Raw genomic sequence first — 17,271 nt, 5'->3', positions numbered from 1 at the left:
ACCTGTCCCGAGATACTCGCCATCTCGAAGGTGATGCATTCTATTGCAACCAACTCTCTTGGCAAAATGGTTTTCCTATTATTAGGAAACAAATCTTCCCTGATACACGAACCTACTGATTTTCTCCCCAGCAGTTCAGTTGCCTAAAATTCTTTAAAATCGGAATAAAGATTCTCTTCTCATAATTAAGAATAGATTTCAAATATAAATATCCTGAGAGTGGCAATACATGTATAACTCATTCTAAAGTATAAATGACTGATAAGAGCTTTTCCATAAAACAAGATCTTACTAAAAGAATCTAAGGATCTGGTTAGGAATACAAAAGGCATCAGGAATACAAGGACATGAAAAATCTGATATAGTAGAAAGAGCACTGGACTAGGAAACGAAAGATGGGCCCAGTTTGATCTGTTATTTCTGAGTTTTGGTTTCCTCATCTGGAAAAGGAATCACTTACATGATGAAGCATTCTCTTTATTACTGTACTTGCAAAATTTTGTGTGGAAGTGGTCCATTCATCCGGACTTGTCTTAGGCCTTTGATTTGGCTTGGCTTTCTCAGCTCTTTCTTAGCTGTGGATGGGCAGAAATTTGCACGTGTGTCAGTGAGCTTCGGCCTCCTGGGGACCGGGTTGATGATCCTGGTGCCAAAGATGCTGACTCACACCACTCACCATTACATCAATCAATGAGCCTTTTATTCCCACCTGTTTTGAACCTTCCTCTCCCCTGCCTTGAAACCCTGCTTTACCATGGCTATTTATGGAATGTGTATCATAAATATTTGCAGGTAACACATTTACTGCAGGTAACACATTTTATTATGATTTTATTATATAATCTCTTTTCCTGGAGTTTTGCAAGTAAAGACTGCATAAGAATCAACTCTTTATTTGTCCTAAGTTCCACCCTACAGAACCAGGCCAATATTATAATTGCTTGATGCACAAGACTCAGTGACTCAATAAATACTTTACAAAAATAATGTATTTTTTTTCCTTTCTTAAAACATAAAAAATTAGGATTTTCTAGATGAGTTCCCTTCCTCATTTTTATATTTATTTACTGGAAATATATTGGTGGAGAAAAAAATTGTTAAGATGGTATGAAAATAAAATAGATGAAATGAAGTTCATGTTCTTTCCCCATTTATTTTGCAGTTTTCTTTGGAAAAGTGCTACTCTTCGTTTTTAAGTCTGACCTTCCTGTAGCCTTCTGAACCTATTAAGGCACGAGCAGAAATTCTACCATTCTGGGGTCTTTTAGTAGAATTACAGCACTGTGCTAATATCATCCTTTATTTTAAAGCTTATTTAAAACCAGGTCTCAGATTTGCTCTTAAAATATCCATCTGCTCCCCCTCTACCCTCTCCCAGTCTGAGGGAAGGGCATTTTGGCAGCTGAGACTTCAGCAAGGTACCTCACTGGCTAACTCACCTTTGGTTTCAGGCTTTTTTATGTTGATATCCTTCTATTGAATTTCTCGTTTTTAAAGAAGTCATTCCTGGAAAATTCCCTTTCTCTTCCACCTCCCTAAGCCCCTTTCTGAACTCTCACGGAAGTGATTAAATAATTTCGGGATGACAACTCCAGAGAAAAGGTTATGCATAAATCACATTCATATTAAATAAGTTATACATAAAACTGCTTATCACGTTTACAATTTCAGTCTCTTGGCCCCATTGCTTCTCTGGGAACCACTGAATCCGAAGTGAGTTGAATTCCACCCACTACGACTTCCAGATTCTTCTTCCGGTTTCTTTCTCCACATCCTCCTGAGAACATCCCTCCCTCGGGAGAGTTCCAAGGGGACTGTTGACATTGAAGATGGCAACGGTGGCTTCAGATGGCAGTTGCGAGGGCCCGGCGCCCAGCCCTGGTGTAACTTAGGACAGATGCCCGCGCGGTATATACACGTGCTGGTGAGAGCGGCTGTCCGCCGGGCTGCGATCGGCGCGGCACACCAGCGGCGGCGTCTCTTTAATACTCCCTGGCCTCTTGAAACTGCTTGACGTAGTCCTCGTCGGAGGGGCTCTCGGTGCACCTGTGTCCGTTGTTGGGGGGCCGGGCCTCGTTATACCTGCTCCAGTCGCCCTTGCAGATGATCCAGGGCAGGACGTCCACCTTGTAGTGGAGCTCCGCCGAGAACTCGGTGCTGATGAGGTTGGGCGTGCCCGCCCCTTTGCCCCTGGTGATGAGCTGCATGTTGTCGCCGTAGCAGCAGTGCTGGGCAGCCAGCGTGGTGCTCTCCAGGGACAACATGGAGCGAATGCAGTACCGGGCTGTGGGCTTGTAGATCTCCAGCTTCTCCTTGGGCCCGCTGGCGTCCTTCCAGCGGAAGTCCCTGCGCTTGACGCGGTCGAAGATGTCAGCTGTGCTGTAGGCCACCTCGGTGGGGTAGGAGCAGGGGCAGCTGGGCAGGTCGTTAATCACCTTGTGCATGTACTTCTTTAGGAACTCGCTCTTGCAGCTCATCCAGCGCTCACAGCTGTCCGTGTCTGAAAAAGGCCACAGAGAAGCTCATCACCTGCAAAACTGGCAGCAGGATGCCTTTAAAGTCAACCTCTCCGTTCCCGAGTGGCAGCCCCTGGCGCGGTGAACACACTCACTCTCCTTGAACTTGGGAATTTCTTTGTCCACAATGTTCTCTGCACCACCAATTCCTTAGTTTATATTATGAAAAAACTTTCAGATACATAGGAGAGAAAATATACAATGACTGCCTAGATTGCCATCACCTAGACTCAATCATCATTATGTTACCCTCATTAAAATTTTCTTTTGGAAATATATAATATTACTATTCCCAAACCAGTCAATGCTAAAGGAAATCAACCCTGAATATTCACTGGAAAGACTGATGCTGAAGCTCCAATACTTTGCCCACCTGATGTGAAGAGCCAACTCATTGGAAAAGCCCCTGATGACGGGAAAGATTGAGGGTAGGAGGAAAAGCGGGTGACAGAGGATGAGATGGTTAGACAGAATCACTGACTCAATGGAAATGAATTTGAGCAAATTCCGGGAGATGGTAGAGGACAGACAGAGGAGCCTGGCCTGCTGTAGACCATGGGGTTGCAAGAGTCGGACATGGTTTAGTGACTGAACAACAACAAGTTTTAGTAGGCATCTACAGAAAAAGGTGTATTTTCTATGGTTTCCTGCATAACCTTAACCCCATTATCTATCGCTCATAACTAAATGAACAGTAATTCAGAGATCCACCTTGAATCTTCTAAATAAACAACAAGTGATATAAAGTACCTCAAAGTAGTATTTGTAAGACTAAGTTTTATTTTACTCCTCACTGACTTGTTTGAACTAGGCCTAACCTCTTAACCTTAGGCAGGAAACAGTAACAATCATTATATGCAAATCTCCATGAAAGATGCCTTAAAGAAGAGGCTGGTGGACCCTGGTTTTAGAGAATTTAACATTTGGCCCAAGGCCACTGACCTGTAGGCTCATAGGGGGTGCTTCCAGGGGTGAGCGGCCCCGGGCTGGCCCGGAGGCTTGGAGGGGCGGCCACAGGTGTCTCGCTCAGAGCTCCTGCAAGAAGGCCTGCAGGGGTGCTTTGCTGCCCGGCTGCAGTGCACCTGCCCTGGGGTCCACATCCATTACCTTAGACCATTTTTCAGATCAGAAAACTGAGGCAGGAGTCAGTTAAGACACTTGACGTTATGCTAGACAAGCTTTTCTCCCTTGGGGCTGCTCGTGGTCAGGCAGGGTGCTGGTTTATGGGGGATTCCCACATCAGACAGCCTTTGCGGCCTTCCCCATGGGTGAAGGCGAGACTTTCCCCAGCTTCTCGGAGGCCCTTGCCTCCCGGTCCTCTTTCCTTCCTTCCCTCCCTTGGCAGGGGCCAGGCCTGCACCTCCATCTGAAAGCTCTCCCCGCCCACTCCTGCTCCCACACCTTTGTCCCTCACAGGCGGGGGCTCTCCCAGGGAGGGTTTTGAATGTCCAGTCGTGTCTCAGAGGGATGGACTGGACCCAGTCATCGTCCAAGAGCAGAGAGGAGGGCCAGCCAGGTTGGCGGTAACTGTGCGGCCCACGGTTAAACAGAGAGAGTCTGAGGGCAGGGAACACATTGTTTCCCCGGAGCAGAGGATACACAGAAGGGAGACCACTTGTGTCATGACCTGGGGGTGGTCTTCATGGGGTTTAGGCCCATTCAGAGGGCACTAGGGAAGCACGGATGGTTTTTGAGCGACAGCAAGCTCTTCAGTGCCAATTTTAAGAGTCCCAGCGAGATGCTTGGCAGGTACGGAGGGTGGGATCAGGAGTAGTTGGGGAGGGGGCCTGCCAGGCCTTGGGGGGCTGTGGGGAAGGGAGGGAGGTGTCAGAAGTGACTCTCCACCACTGACCTGGGTCCTGGGAGGCTGGTGGTGTCAAGAGTGAAAATCGAGAGGTAGGATTGGGAGCCAGCTTGCAGGGAGGGTCAAGGTCCTTTTGAGGGAAACAAGGAAGAGAGAGCTGGGGCGCCTCTCAGGAGCGTGGGAAAGGCCTGGCCTCAGATGGCATGTGTGGGCACTTGTGTCAGACTGCTTGAGTCAAATCCCGGCTCAAGTACTTAGCGGCTCTGTGACCTTGTGCAAGGCATGCTACCTCGGTGGGCTTCAGTTTTCTCATCTCTAAATTGGGGATAAAAATGGCACCCAGCTCAAAAAAGTCCCATGAGGGTTAAACCAGAAGGCAAGCGGGCCGTGCACAGAACAGGGTGGGGAACGCCGCCTGCAGGAATGTGCTAGACTCTGTGACTCCACCCCGGCAAGCCCCGAGTGCGCTGCTGCAGAGAATGGAAGGCCCATCCTGGGAAGCGCGTGTCTGCAAAGCCAGTGGGGGTCCTCCTCAGAGGGCAGCGTTTTCAGAAACAAGATTCACAGAAAACAGCTTTGCATTTTCCCTCCAGGGCATAAAGGCATCACAAGTCATGTACATACAGGACATGCATCCACTGACTTATTATTTTTTTTAATCAGACTTACACGAAGTATTCAGTGTGAATGTTTTCAGTGCTTTATGAGTATCAACTCATTCAACTCTACAATAAGTCTAGGAGGTGGGCACCATTAAAGTATGAAATTGTTAGCCGCTTAGTCATGTCCAACTCTTTGCAACGCTATGGACTGTAGCCCACCAGGCTCCTCTGTCCATGGAATTCTCCAGGCAAGAATACTGGAGTGGGTTGCCATGCCCTCCTCCAGGGGATCTTACTGGCCCAGGGATCAAGCCCAGGTTTCCTGCATTGCAGGCAGACTCTTTACCGTCTGAACCACCAGGGAAGCCCAGACACCATTACCTTAGACCATTTTTCAGATCAGAAAACTGAGGCAGGAGTCAGTTAAGACACTTGACGTTAAGCTAGTCAAGCTTTTCTCACCCCTGCTGGGCATATTCCATTTGTCCTTCTTTCTCCTCATCTCCCTTTTCCTTGCCCTGGAAGGCTGCCCTGCGTGGATCTGCTTTGTGGACTCCCTGAACCCCAGTTTCTAGCTGGGGTGCGCCGATGGAAGGACCAGGTCAGGGGCAGAAGGAAGAAGGGCGAGGTAAGGGTGCCGTTCCTGAGGCTCCTCCCTCCCTGTTACAGGCCGGCTGCATCCTTCTGGGAGTCAGGGGTGTGTCCGCTCTACCCAGGGGTCTGGGACCTCTCCCCAGTCCCTGCAGTCCAGAGGGTGGTGCGGGCTCCCCACTGTGGCCAGTCCCAGAGCACTGTACCAGCCCTTCTGCTTTCCATCCACCTGCTCACAACTCATCAAGTGCTCCTCCGTCACCCAATTGGAGCGTGAACCGTGTCTGTCCCTGCCCGGAACCTGCCTGGCAGGCCACCCCCTTCTCCTCCGCTGTGTCCCAAGCTGCCCACTGGGGCACCTGGTCCCATTCCCTGTGACAGGGCAAGGCAGCTGCCTGCCTGTGCACAGGAAATGGGGGAAGACAGTCGCTCTCTGCCCCCAAAGCCAGCCTTGCTGCTTTACTATCTTATGCAAAACTCCCACAACCTTTAAATTTGGGGGATCAAAGGCATTGTGTTTGCAGAAGGTTTCTGCTAGTGGCAGTTGGCTGAACGTGAAGGACTGTGATGGAAACCCTGGGCAACAGCATTTCCAAACTGATTCCAGCTTGGCTGAGGAGAGCGGAAGTGGGTGCAAATGAGAAATGGGGCAGAAGGAATCTTACCTTTCTGCAAAATAGAATTACATCCAGAAGCACATGCAGCTATTTTTATACAGCAGGACTTCCCCTTGCTGAGTAGACACTTATAACTTTGGCCCGTGTTTATTGTACTCTCTCTGGCACTTTCTATCAGAGGAGTAGCAGGGGGTTACAGAGGTTTACAGAAAGCTCATGTGGTGGGGGGGCTGGGGGTGGGGTTAGGATGGGGAAGGCATAACGTTGAGAAAGTGCCCTTTCTCTTCCTTCCTCCCCGTGACCCTCTGCTGGGACACGGACATCATCATTTCTTTATTTCATTGGGGACACTTGGTGAGGGCTGCGAGAAGAGATTCCATGAGGCTTGAGGCCCCATGATGGATGAGCCCCACGCCAGGGGCAGGGCGGCCCCAGCTGCGAGCTGGGACAGACACAGCAAGGCTGCTGGGCTCCGTCTGTCCCTGCAGGAGGCTCCCTTTTGCTTGCTGTATATTTGGTAAGCAAGAAAAACGCCGACAGCACTGGACCCCATAAGAGGAAGACGCAACATTTAAATGGATCCAAGGATGGCATGGCAAAGGCAAAAGGAATCTCTAAGACACTAAATCAATATTTGGATGAAAAACGAAAAGAAAACTCTTCATACCGACTTCAAACAGTTTGGTGGCATTAAACTCTTCACTTCCCGCAAGCAGACTCACTTCGGTGGCAGCTGTCCTGAAGGTGTCTTCAATTCCTAGGCACAGACAGGAGCTCTTTTTTCTCTAGTTATATGGAAAAAGTACCGCCCCCCCACCCCCACCCTACTGGCAAATAAAAAAACAAATACACGTGAACAAAGCCTTTTTTGTATTCATTACTACTCATGGGCAGAAACTTGCCAACAGAGGAAACAGTAAAAGGCAGGTATAGAGCATAAAATATATTAAAACCCCAGATACCATCTGCAGCGTGAAATCAGATCCAAATGTGCCTGAATGTCCTAAGGAGCTCACTCCTGGTCCCAGGAGTGGGGTTTTGGGTGGTGCTGGACACACGTCAGGGTGTGTGTCTGTCTGGAGGCATCAGAGTGGCAGTGTGAGCCAGAGACTGGAGAGTGTGGTGGTGTTGTTGGTTGTTGTATGGTCACTACATTGTGTCCGACTCTTCTGAAGCCACATGGATTGTAGCCTGCCAAACTCCTCTCCCCATGGGATTTCCCAGGCAACAGCACTGGAGTGGATTGCCATTCCCTTCCCCAGAGAATCTTCCCCACCTAGGAATCAAACCCACATCCCCTGCACTGGCAGGCAAATTCTTATCCACTGTGTCACCAGGGAAGTCCAGTGTTAACAACTTGTCTAGTGGATAACACTGGTCTTAAGGACTGACTCGCTGGGGTTCACATCTTTGCTAGCTGTGTGACTTGGGTAAGCCCCAGAACCTCTGGGTGATTCAGTTTTCACATCCATAAGTAGGGAGAACCAACAACCCTCCTCAGAGCCTTGAATGAATGAAATGAGTTATGCATAAAGAAAGCATTTAGCGTAAGAAGCAGTAAGTGTTGGCTGACATTTTCTCCTTGAATATCTGTCTAGCTCATTCTGAGGATGCAGTGGTTCACAGCTAAAAGACCCATTTCTTGTATGCTGGGACTTTTAGCACTGTTGGTGATGCTGCAAAAAGAATAAGCTGGGGGAGGGATGGATTGGGAGTTTGGGATTAACAGATGCAAACAATTATATATAGAATGGATAAACAACAGGTCCTACTGTATAGCACAGGGAACTATATTCAGTACCCTGTGATTAAAGCATAATGGAAAATAGTATGAAAAAGAATGTATGTTTAAATATATATATGTATGTATAACTGAATCACTTTGCCGTACAACATTGTAATTCAACAATGCTTGAATAAAATAAATTTTAAAAAGTTAAAAACAAAAAAATTCAATGTTAAGAAAAGAATATGCTGGGTTTGTCATTACTTGCTCTGAGCAACTGAACCTAGTTTGCCTCACATTTCCTGGCTCCCTCCCCTACTCAAATGACCATCCCCACCCAGGTTTCCTTTGCAAAAAGGAATCCCCTGCAAATGGAAGCAGTCAGGAGAGGAAGGAACAGTGGAATGTGGACTATTTGTTGGAGAACCTTGGCTGTCCTGCTAGGTGTGAGTTGATTTCTTTTAAGGGGCTCTCCCTGGTTTTATGTGAGGCCCTTAGAGCTTATTTGTATGGTCAGCCTAGGGGACAGACTTTTACAGTGTCATCACCACCAGGCCAGGGAGACTGCCTGGCCCTTAAGTCTTTCCAGTGATTCTGAGAATCAAGACACCAGGAAAGGAAAGAGAAGGTGCAAAAGAAGACCCTTCATGTTCAAGGGAGCCCTGAAAAGCTGGGGGAGTCAGGAACAGAAAGGCAGAAAGGATGGAAGCCAGGTCAGATGAGAAGAAAATGTAAGAACAGGGCTGCTGGCCATGCTGCTTTCAGCAGTGAGAGAAAACATTCAAAATGGGAGGAGAGATGATATCTGCTATCAAGTTATCTAGGTCTACTGTTTTGTGTCTGCATGCCAACTCTGGAGGAGAAAGCAACAGGCAAGCTGCCAAGCCCTGACATTAAATGCTGTCTGTATTCATGTGTGGCTGAGCCCAGGACCCTTCACCCTGGTGAAGGTGGAAGAATTTAATGGTTAAGAACATGGATTCTGGAATCAGACTGCTTGGATTCAAATCCCAGCTGGACCACTTGCTTCTTGTGTGATTCTAGATAAATTAGCCCATGTGTCCCAGTTTCCACAGCTGCCAAATGAACACCATCATCAGTACTTAGTTCATGACATTATTGTTAGGATTAGATGAAATAACACATGCAAAGACTTTAGAAATCTGCTTGATACTGAAATACTCCAAAAGTTTTACTCTTCATGACACATGACACTCATTATCACCTTTTTTCTTCCTCATCTTCCAATCTTTATCTTCATTTTCTTTTGTTTCATCTTGTCTTCATCTTCTTTTCCCTCTCCTTCTCCTCTTCACTTTCTTCCTCCTCTTCTTCCTTCACGTTATTATTTATTGGTTTATTTCTACACATCCCACCAGACTTCTAACTCTGTTTCATTGTGATGAGTATGGGAAAGGTCAGCACAAACATCTTGACAGAAGTTGATCAAGCACTTTTGGAAATCCATCCGCATGGCTGATGGAGTCCAGAACTGCCTTTTCTCACACAACAGCCCCATTTTCTGCACATACCCCTTTGTTATCACATGCATACCCAATCTGATCTTCTTTCTCTGCAGAAAACCCTTTGCTCCTCCACATTTTTGTTCTAAAATCTCCTCCAGATTTTGTTCTAAATCTCAGCCTTGTGGTTTGAGAACAAAGTTTCCAGGGGTAGAAAAAGGAAGTCTGGGGTGTAGGGAATCAAATGTTCTGTCTCTGAAATCTCTTTCAGAGGAAACCATTTGGAAAGTGTGATTTCTTGGAAGAACCTGAGATACTATTTTAGGCTGATTTTCTACCTGCCTGTGGTGAACATGGTAGATGGAAAACCACAAACCAGTTGATAAACTCTTATGTAAGGTGTCAGAAAGTAAATATTTCAGGCTTTGTAGGTCACATATGGTCTTTTAAAAGTTGAAGTATGGTTGATTTAGAATGTTGTGTTAGCTTCAGGTGTACAGAAAATTGATATATATATAAAATGATAAGAATATTTATGTGGTATCACATGTATATTGTATATATTCTTTTTCATATTCTTTTCCATTATAGGTTATTACAAAATATTGAGTATAATTCCCTGTGCTATACAGTAGGTCCTTGTTGTTTATCTATTTTATATGTAGTAGGATATATCTGTTAATCCTGAACTCCTAATTTACCCCTTCCTCACCCACTTCCCTTTGGGCAACTGTAAGTTTGTTTTCTATGGCCGTGCATCTATTTACATTTTGTAAATAAATTCATTTCACATACGGTCTTGGTTGTGTATCCTTCTTCCTCCTCCTCCTCCTCTCTCTTCACAACCCTTTAAAAATGTGTGGGCCATGCAGAAACAAGACTAGACAGCTGTTTGACAATATTACTACAGTCACAATTGTTTTCTAATCCAATATGGCCTCTCACTAAGTTTGCAATTATTAGTTAAGTTTTAAAAAACACGGACAATGCAGTTGAAAGCAATAATTAACTGCCAAGTTGCCCCAGTTTGCTCCCTCTGGAACTTTCAGCAACTCTCAGGCTAATACATGGTTTATCTGTAGATGGCTGTTAAGCCTCTGATCCTGGCTTCCTTATTAGCCCATGAACATCCATCTTCATGTATCTCTTTAAGGTACAACCAGTTCCACATCAAAGGACCAAGTTAACCAGAATCACTCCTTAAATTAAGTACATGGTAACATTGTCTTCTAGGTCATGGTTACTGCAATTGTGTATCAGGCTCAGAAAATCCATCTTTTCATCCGCTAAGCTCATTATTTGTCTCTTGTCCCAGTCTGGTCAGAATTCTCATTAGGAAAATGGTTGTCTTGTAAACAGTCAATTTCTATAAGTTTTTAAATAGAAGCTACAACCTTTCCCAGACTCACAGAGACAGAGAGCAAACTAGTGGTGAGCAGTGGGGAGGGTGAGGATGGGCCCCATAGGGCTGGGATGTTGGTGGGGTGTACAAACTCTCTGGTGTATAGTAAGAGATGTATTATACAACACGTGAAATACAGCCAATATTTTGTTATAACTGTCAATGGAGCATAACACTTGGAAATTGTACAACAAGATAGAAAACAGAACAAAAGGGAAAAGCTTCTCCGGGAACGTAGCGCCACACCCCTGAGTACACCCACCTGGGCAGTTGGGACGGTCACACGTCCTAGATTCGGTTGCAGTACACGCATAGCCACAAGACCTGGTCCGTTTCTGGTTGCCATTCCCACAGGTGACACTGCAAACAGACCAGAGGCTCCAGTCGCCCTCACCGTCTGTGGAATCTGGAAGGGAGCCAGGGAGAGGGTCACCAGCCTCGCCCAAAGAACCCTCACAGCACCCATCCGGCTGCCTGCCAGCTGCCCACTTGCAGCACCCCCACTGTTGGAGGGGACCAGGTGCCAGCCAGAGTCAGAAGTTATGGCCCCAGCGCTCATTTCAGGGGTTAGCTTCATGATGGCAGGGATTCTGTCTGAGGTTCTGACTCCCAGAGGACGCCTGCGTGTGTGCGTGCTAAGCCAAGTCTGACTCTGAGACCCTGTGGACCGTAGCCCTCCAGGTTCCTCTGTCCACAGGGAAAACACTGGAGTGGGTTGCCGTGCCCTCCTCCAAGAGATCTTCCCGACCCAGGGATCTAATCCAAGTCTCCTGTGGCTCCTGCATTGCATGTAGATTCTTTACCACTGAGCCTCTGGGGAAGCCCAGAAGATGTCTGAAAGTGGAAGTCACTCAGCCGTGTCCAACTCTCTGCCACCCCATAGACTATACAGTCCATGGAATTCTCCAGGCCAGAAACTGGAGTGGGTAGCCTTTCCCTTCTCCAGGTTCCTCTGTCCATGGGGATACTGGAGCAGGTTGCCATGCTCCCCTCCAGGGGAACTTCCCAGGGATCGAACGCAGGTCTCCCTCATTGCAGGTAGACTCTTGACCAGCTAAGCCACCAGGGAAGCCCAGATAATTGATACATAATGGTAGAGCTAGATGGTTCTTTATCACTCAATATCCATCCAACAAATACTTTATTATGTGCCAGGCCCAATGCTGGGTATATGAGATATATTATTAAATAAAACTTGCAAGGATCTCTGTCCTGTGGTACTAATAGTTTTGTGAGAAGAGTCAGACGATAATCAAAAACACACACAAAAATGACTAAATTATACAGTGTATCGGAAATCAGTGAGTGGTAAGGAAAAAGGAGAAATGAACCAGACTGGGGGCTTGAGGGCCGTGAGAGAGGTTGAGTATGTTATCTAGACTAACTTCCTCTTTTTATTTTTTAATTTAAAAAAAATTTAAAAAAATTTGGCCACACTGCCTGGCATGTGGGATCTCAGTTCCCTGACCAGGCATCAAATCCACACTCCCTGCCTTGGAAGCCTGGAGTCTTAGCCACTGGACCACCAGGGGATTCACCTAATTTCCTCTTTTAAGAGTAAGGAAGCTAAGTCCTGGCATGCTTGGGTGACCCATTCAAGGGGAAGGGGAAGAGAAAAGAAAGCTTGGGCCCTAGTGCTAAGTGCAGCATCTCTCTCTGAACTACTTTTTCCCGCTTTACCCAAATCTTCCTCCAGCCTGGGGGCCTCTGCCAGTGCCAAGCATGCAGCCCCAGTCATTTGCCTCGCAGGGTAGGGCCCTGCTCCGCTCGGAACAGGTCCCGGTGATTGCTATTACGTAGGCCTGGCAAGAATGCAGTCCACACATGTTTCTACCTGAACTGCGGGACCCACGCCAGACTCCCAGGCTGTTGTTTACAGTGTGTTCACTCTCAGGCAAACCCAGGGCCACTGACTCTCTGCCCATTGTGAGAGTCGGTGGGGGCAGTTCTAGTCCTTTCCCCTAACCCACGGTTGAGAGTCCAACCACACCTCACCTGCCCCCGGGGGCCCCATCCCTTTCTCCCGACTCCCCCAAAGGGGTTTTTCCGAATTTTGATTTCGTTCTAAGACATGATTTTCCAAGCACATGGCCAAGCAGATGTTTGAAACTCCGGCCTCGTACAAGGGAGGCGGGTGTGCTTCCTCTCCCAGCCTGGCTGCCTCCATCTCTCCATCTCCTCCTGAGCATCAGTGCAGGGGAACCAGAGAGATTGCTGAGCAGGAGGCCAGGGCTGCTACCTCCCAGGCCTCTTGGTAAACTCACCAAGAACACAAAGGACGTACATGAAACAATCACATGCTTGCACCTTTGCGGTGGGTGTATCCATGTGTTACACACACAGGAACATATTCAGCACCTCCCGTGTGACTCTTCCTGGGGTCTGATTTGTTAAAAGGAACAACCACCACCAGAAAAAGTCATGGGTCAAGATGATACTGTCTTCAGACTCATAAAAAGGGGGCAGTGGGTAAGTCAGAAAAAGCTTAATTCACGGAGGAAGAGTTGCTGTCCCCTGTGGGGTGGGTCTCAGCCTAAGACATGATCCAAGTGATGCCAAGAGGTATCCCACTTGGCTCAGCAGAAGCAATGGGGCCTCAGCCACCTAGAATTCTCTGGCAGTATGTCCTCCCTGGTATAATAAGATGGAGAGCTAGCTTGGGGGAATATCATCTCTGAATGTTGAGATTTTAGCATTAAACATACTGTCTTGGAATCTCTGCCCGAGGTAATTTCTTATGTTGGTTTTTTTGGTCTAAATTATTGAATGTTAGTACTGTGTCAAATTATGTGAAAGGTGATTCCATAATTCTCCCCCCTGTACCCGCCCCCTTGGTGACTACCCTTTCATACCCACCCTAGCCCAGGGCCACTGACTTGCTCTGGCCCATGAAAAAACAGCAAATATGATGCAACACAGAGGCTAGAAAAGTGCCAGTGCCTCAGGGTTTGCCTTCTCCCTGGAGGGAACTCTTCCACCACCACATGAAGAGCCTGGGTGAGCCCGGAAGGTGAGGGGCCAGAGCGGGAGAGGCCCACCTGTCCCTGCACCCCCAGCTAACCAGCAGGGACCCCACCATTGGGAATGAGGCCATGCTGGAGCACACAGCCCCAGCCAAGTCAGCCCAAAGCAGAACAACAGTGCAGACGACCTGCAGACTCTCTCTCTCTCGAAGACACTTGTGCTTTTAAGCCAGTAAGTTTTAGATTGCTGTTGTTAAGTCGTTCAGTCATGTCCAACTCTTTTGCGACCCTATGGACTGTATCCTGCTGGGTTCCTCTGTTCATGGGATTTCCCAGGCAAGAAGACTGGAGTCGGTTGCCGATTCCTTCTCCAGGGGATCTTCCCAGGGATCGAACCTGAATCTCCTGCATTGTGGGTGGATTTTTTTTTTTTTTACTGTTGAGTGGTTTCCAAAGTAGCAAGAACTGGAACTTCCCTGGTGGTGCAGTGGTTAAGAACCCACCTATCAATGCAAGGGATGCGGGTTTGATCCCTGGTCGGGGAACTAAGATCCCACATACCACAGGGCAGCTAAGACCCAACACAACCAAAAAATAAATATACTATTTTTAATTCTCAAAGGAAAACAATAAAGTAGCAAAACCTGTCACAAATACACCAGAACAACCCTCCCTATGAATGCTCTCTGAACGGCTTGGAGACTCTGGAACCATGAAGGATTTATTACTTCAGTAGTGGATTTCTCCATGGCTTAAAAAAAACATGCTAGCAAAGCCATTTATTTTCCAAACACTCCTTTACACTGGTCCCCCAAAGTTAGACATGGAACATTTATGTCTCCACATGGCTGATCATTTCCATTGGCCTAGCAAGGAACTGAAACAAACTCTTGAGGAAAAGTGGGCACGTCAGCCCACTCCCCAGAAGTGTCTAGAGCACACAGCCCTGGAGAAGCATCCCAGCCAAGCCCCTCCTCCCAGGGATTTCTATTTGTTTAATGTATTTGAAGGACAGAAAGGGAGTTTCTGATGTAGGGGAGGTGGAGACAAAGCTCTGAGGGCAGTCTTCCTTTCTGCTATAATAAAACAGGCCTGTTTTCATTGGCTCACCTACCAGGGAGCATCGCTGAGAGCAGAAGATGAACTTGGGCAGCAGTAATTACAAAGACGACAAAAAAGACCGTAGAACAGTCCCTGTGAACGATTATGTGAGGTTGTGGCAGCCCCATCTGTGACATCAAAGAGCTCAGTGAGGGCAGAGAACAATCCACGGGGCAGTGGGCTGAGGGCTGGGCTTCCAGGATGTCATTTGAAATTTTAAAGTGGTCATTATATACTTTCAGGGCACTCGAGTTCTGTGGTCCAGTTACAGTGTTTGGGCAACTGAAGTGACTTGAGTCTTGGCTCGGCATGGGCAAACCTCCACCACTAATCCTAGCTAGACGATTGTGACTGCCAAGTATTGAAGTCCTGCCTTAACCAGCAACTCTGTCTAAACATCCTGATTGAACTGCTGTAATAATTCTGCAAGGTAGGTGGAAACACTCACCTTTTATGGATAAGGACACTGAGGCTCAGAGAGGTTAAGGTGCTTGATTAAGGTCACACAAATCAAACTTGGCAGGGCTGGTTTGAGAGCTGAGATCTGCCTGCTCTGGCCATATCTTGCTCTATATCCTAATATTCCAGCAGCTTTGATTCTGGCCCAAACAGCCCTTCCTTAAGATACCTATTGAATGTGTGTGTTAGTCACTCAGTCATGTCTGACTCTTTGCAACCCCATGGTCTGTAGCCCTCTAGGCTCCTCTGTCCATGGAATTCTCCAGGCAAGAATACTGGAGTGGGTAGCCATTCTCTTCTCCTGATCTTCTTGAGCCAGGGAGTAAGCCCGGGTCTTTGGCATTGCAGGTGGATTTTTTACCTGCTGAGGCACCAGAGAAGACCAAGATACCCATTATGTGGCTATAATTCAACAAGACAAACAAAAACCTTTCCAAAACAATCACTGTGAAATCTATTAAAACAACCACAATCTGTCAGAGAATTGCAAAGAACTGATTACCAGCCCAAATTACACTTTGCTGTGTCTATCTGATTGCATTATCAGGTTATTCAGAGCAATCTTGGGGATGGTATACTATTTGACAGAAAGATACCTATTTGGATCCTTTCTTTGCCCTGGGTGACAACTTAAGTATCTCAAACACACAGAGTCCAAAGGTGAGCTGACTCATGGTCATTACATGCTTCCACCATCACAAATTAGGTCTATCTTTTGTTGTGTATTTTATAATTTATTCTAAAGATGCTGTTACAGTCTACTTATTTCACCAAGGATTTTCTGAAATATTCTGGCTGCAGACATTTGCATTATTAAAAACCCTAACTTCAAATATTTGTGATTGATAGCCTCCACTAAGCCCAGTTCCTATGTGAACTGTAGCTGGCCTCAGACAGGGCAGTAAGTCCAAAGACCCAGTGATGGGCACTGCTTTGCCACTGCATGAACCTCACCTTCCTGGGCTGTATGTTCTCTCCTTGTATCCTCCCTGGCACCCGACGCAGGTGAAATAGAAATTGCTCTATACTTTCTTGCTGATTGAAATAAAAGGGGACCTTGCTTATTTAAGAATTCTGGAAATTGTATATTCCCTGTGAGCCATACTGAGAAGCAGTAATGATTCATCCACATTGCAAATGCTACAGACTGACTATAGCATGTAAGCTACACATTTACAGTCTTGCTTCTCAGTGTGGTCTGAGGACCAGCAGGGTGGGCTTCACCAGGTTGCCCGCCCCTTATCTTCATCTGTGGCTTCAGGCGCGGTGTTTGCTAAGATGCCCAGGTGATGTGTGTGCACATAAAGGTCTGAGAAGCACTGCTTTAGGGCTTCCATAAAGGGACCCGATTTTCTTTAGAAAGTAGGAATCCTGATGTCTGGGGCTTCTCTGGTGGCTCAAACAGTAAAGAAATTGTCTGCAATGCAGGATAGGCATTACGTTTTCACAGGCATGGATGGATTCTGATGTGGAGGGTCTGAGCCTCACTCAGAGAGACCATGTTACACGTGGGCAGGGCAGACAGGTTAAGCTGCAGTCCTGTGCAGTGTCAGGCCAGCACCCTGGGATCCTCTGTATTTCTCTTGTTCAACAGTTCAGCTCAGCCCTGGACTTCTACTTCCATTCCTATCTTCCAATCTAACTGTCCCTTTATAGATCCACTTTACTGCCCTAAAGGATGTACATTTTTTCCCCCCCAGAGAGGCAGAATAACATAGTGGTGAAGAGGACAGACTCCGGACCTAGACTGTCTGAGATGAATCTCAGGTCAAAGTTGCTTAACTTCTCCAGACTTCACTTTCCCTATTTGTAAAGTGGGGTCTCTGCCTCAGTGAGCTGATTAAATGATCTAATCTTTGAGAGCTGCTATGAAGAGGGACTGTGGAAGGCAACTGCTACAGAAAGGTAGGCTACTGTTCCCAATCTTTCTTGGAAAATAAATTGGACTTCTGGGAAACAGGAAGGTTTTATGAGCCTTCTGGTTGGGTGGGATCTGGAAGCACTCTTTCTGTTTCTCTAGCGTTTAC

General features: G+C 46.9%; 1 protein-coding gene across 5 annotated transcripts in view; it reads right to left on the bottom strand.

The window, feature by feature from the left end:
• Positions 1 to 805: 805 nt before the first annotated feature.
• ISM1 (isthmin 1) overlaps positions 806 to 17,271 on the bottom strand; it is an 84,722-nt gene continuing 68,256 nt past the window's right edge. For all 5 annotated transcript variants that reach the window (XM_043884107.1, XM_043884109.1, XM_043884105.1 and 2 more), the window contains exons 4-6: positions 10,984 to 11,127; positions 6,798 to 6,887; positions 806 to 2,500 (exon numbers count right to left, since the gene is read on the bottom strand). In XM_043884107.1, the coding sequence (XP_043740042.1) occupies positions 1,983 to 2,500; positions 6,798 to 6,887; positions 10,984 to 11,127 (752 nt within the window). In that variant the 3' untranslated portion in view covers positions 806 to 1,982. The remainder of the gene's footprint in view (positions 2,501 to 6,797; positions 6,888 to 10,983; positions 11,128 to 17,271) is intronic.

The sequence above is a fragment of the Cervus elaphus genome, chromosome 23 (genome assembly GCF_910594005.1).
Source record: "Cervus elaphus chromosome 23, mCerEla1.1, whole genome shotgun sequence".
In the NCBI taxonomy this organism is placed as follows: Eukaryota; Metazoa; Chordata; class Mammalia; order Artiodactyla; family Cervidae; genus Cervus; species Cervus elaphus.
This window is presented reverse-complemented; position numbering and strand designations above follow the sequence as displayed.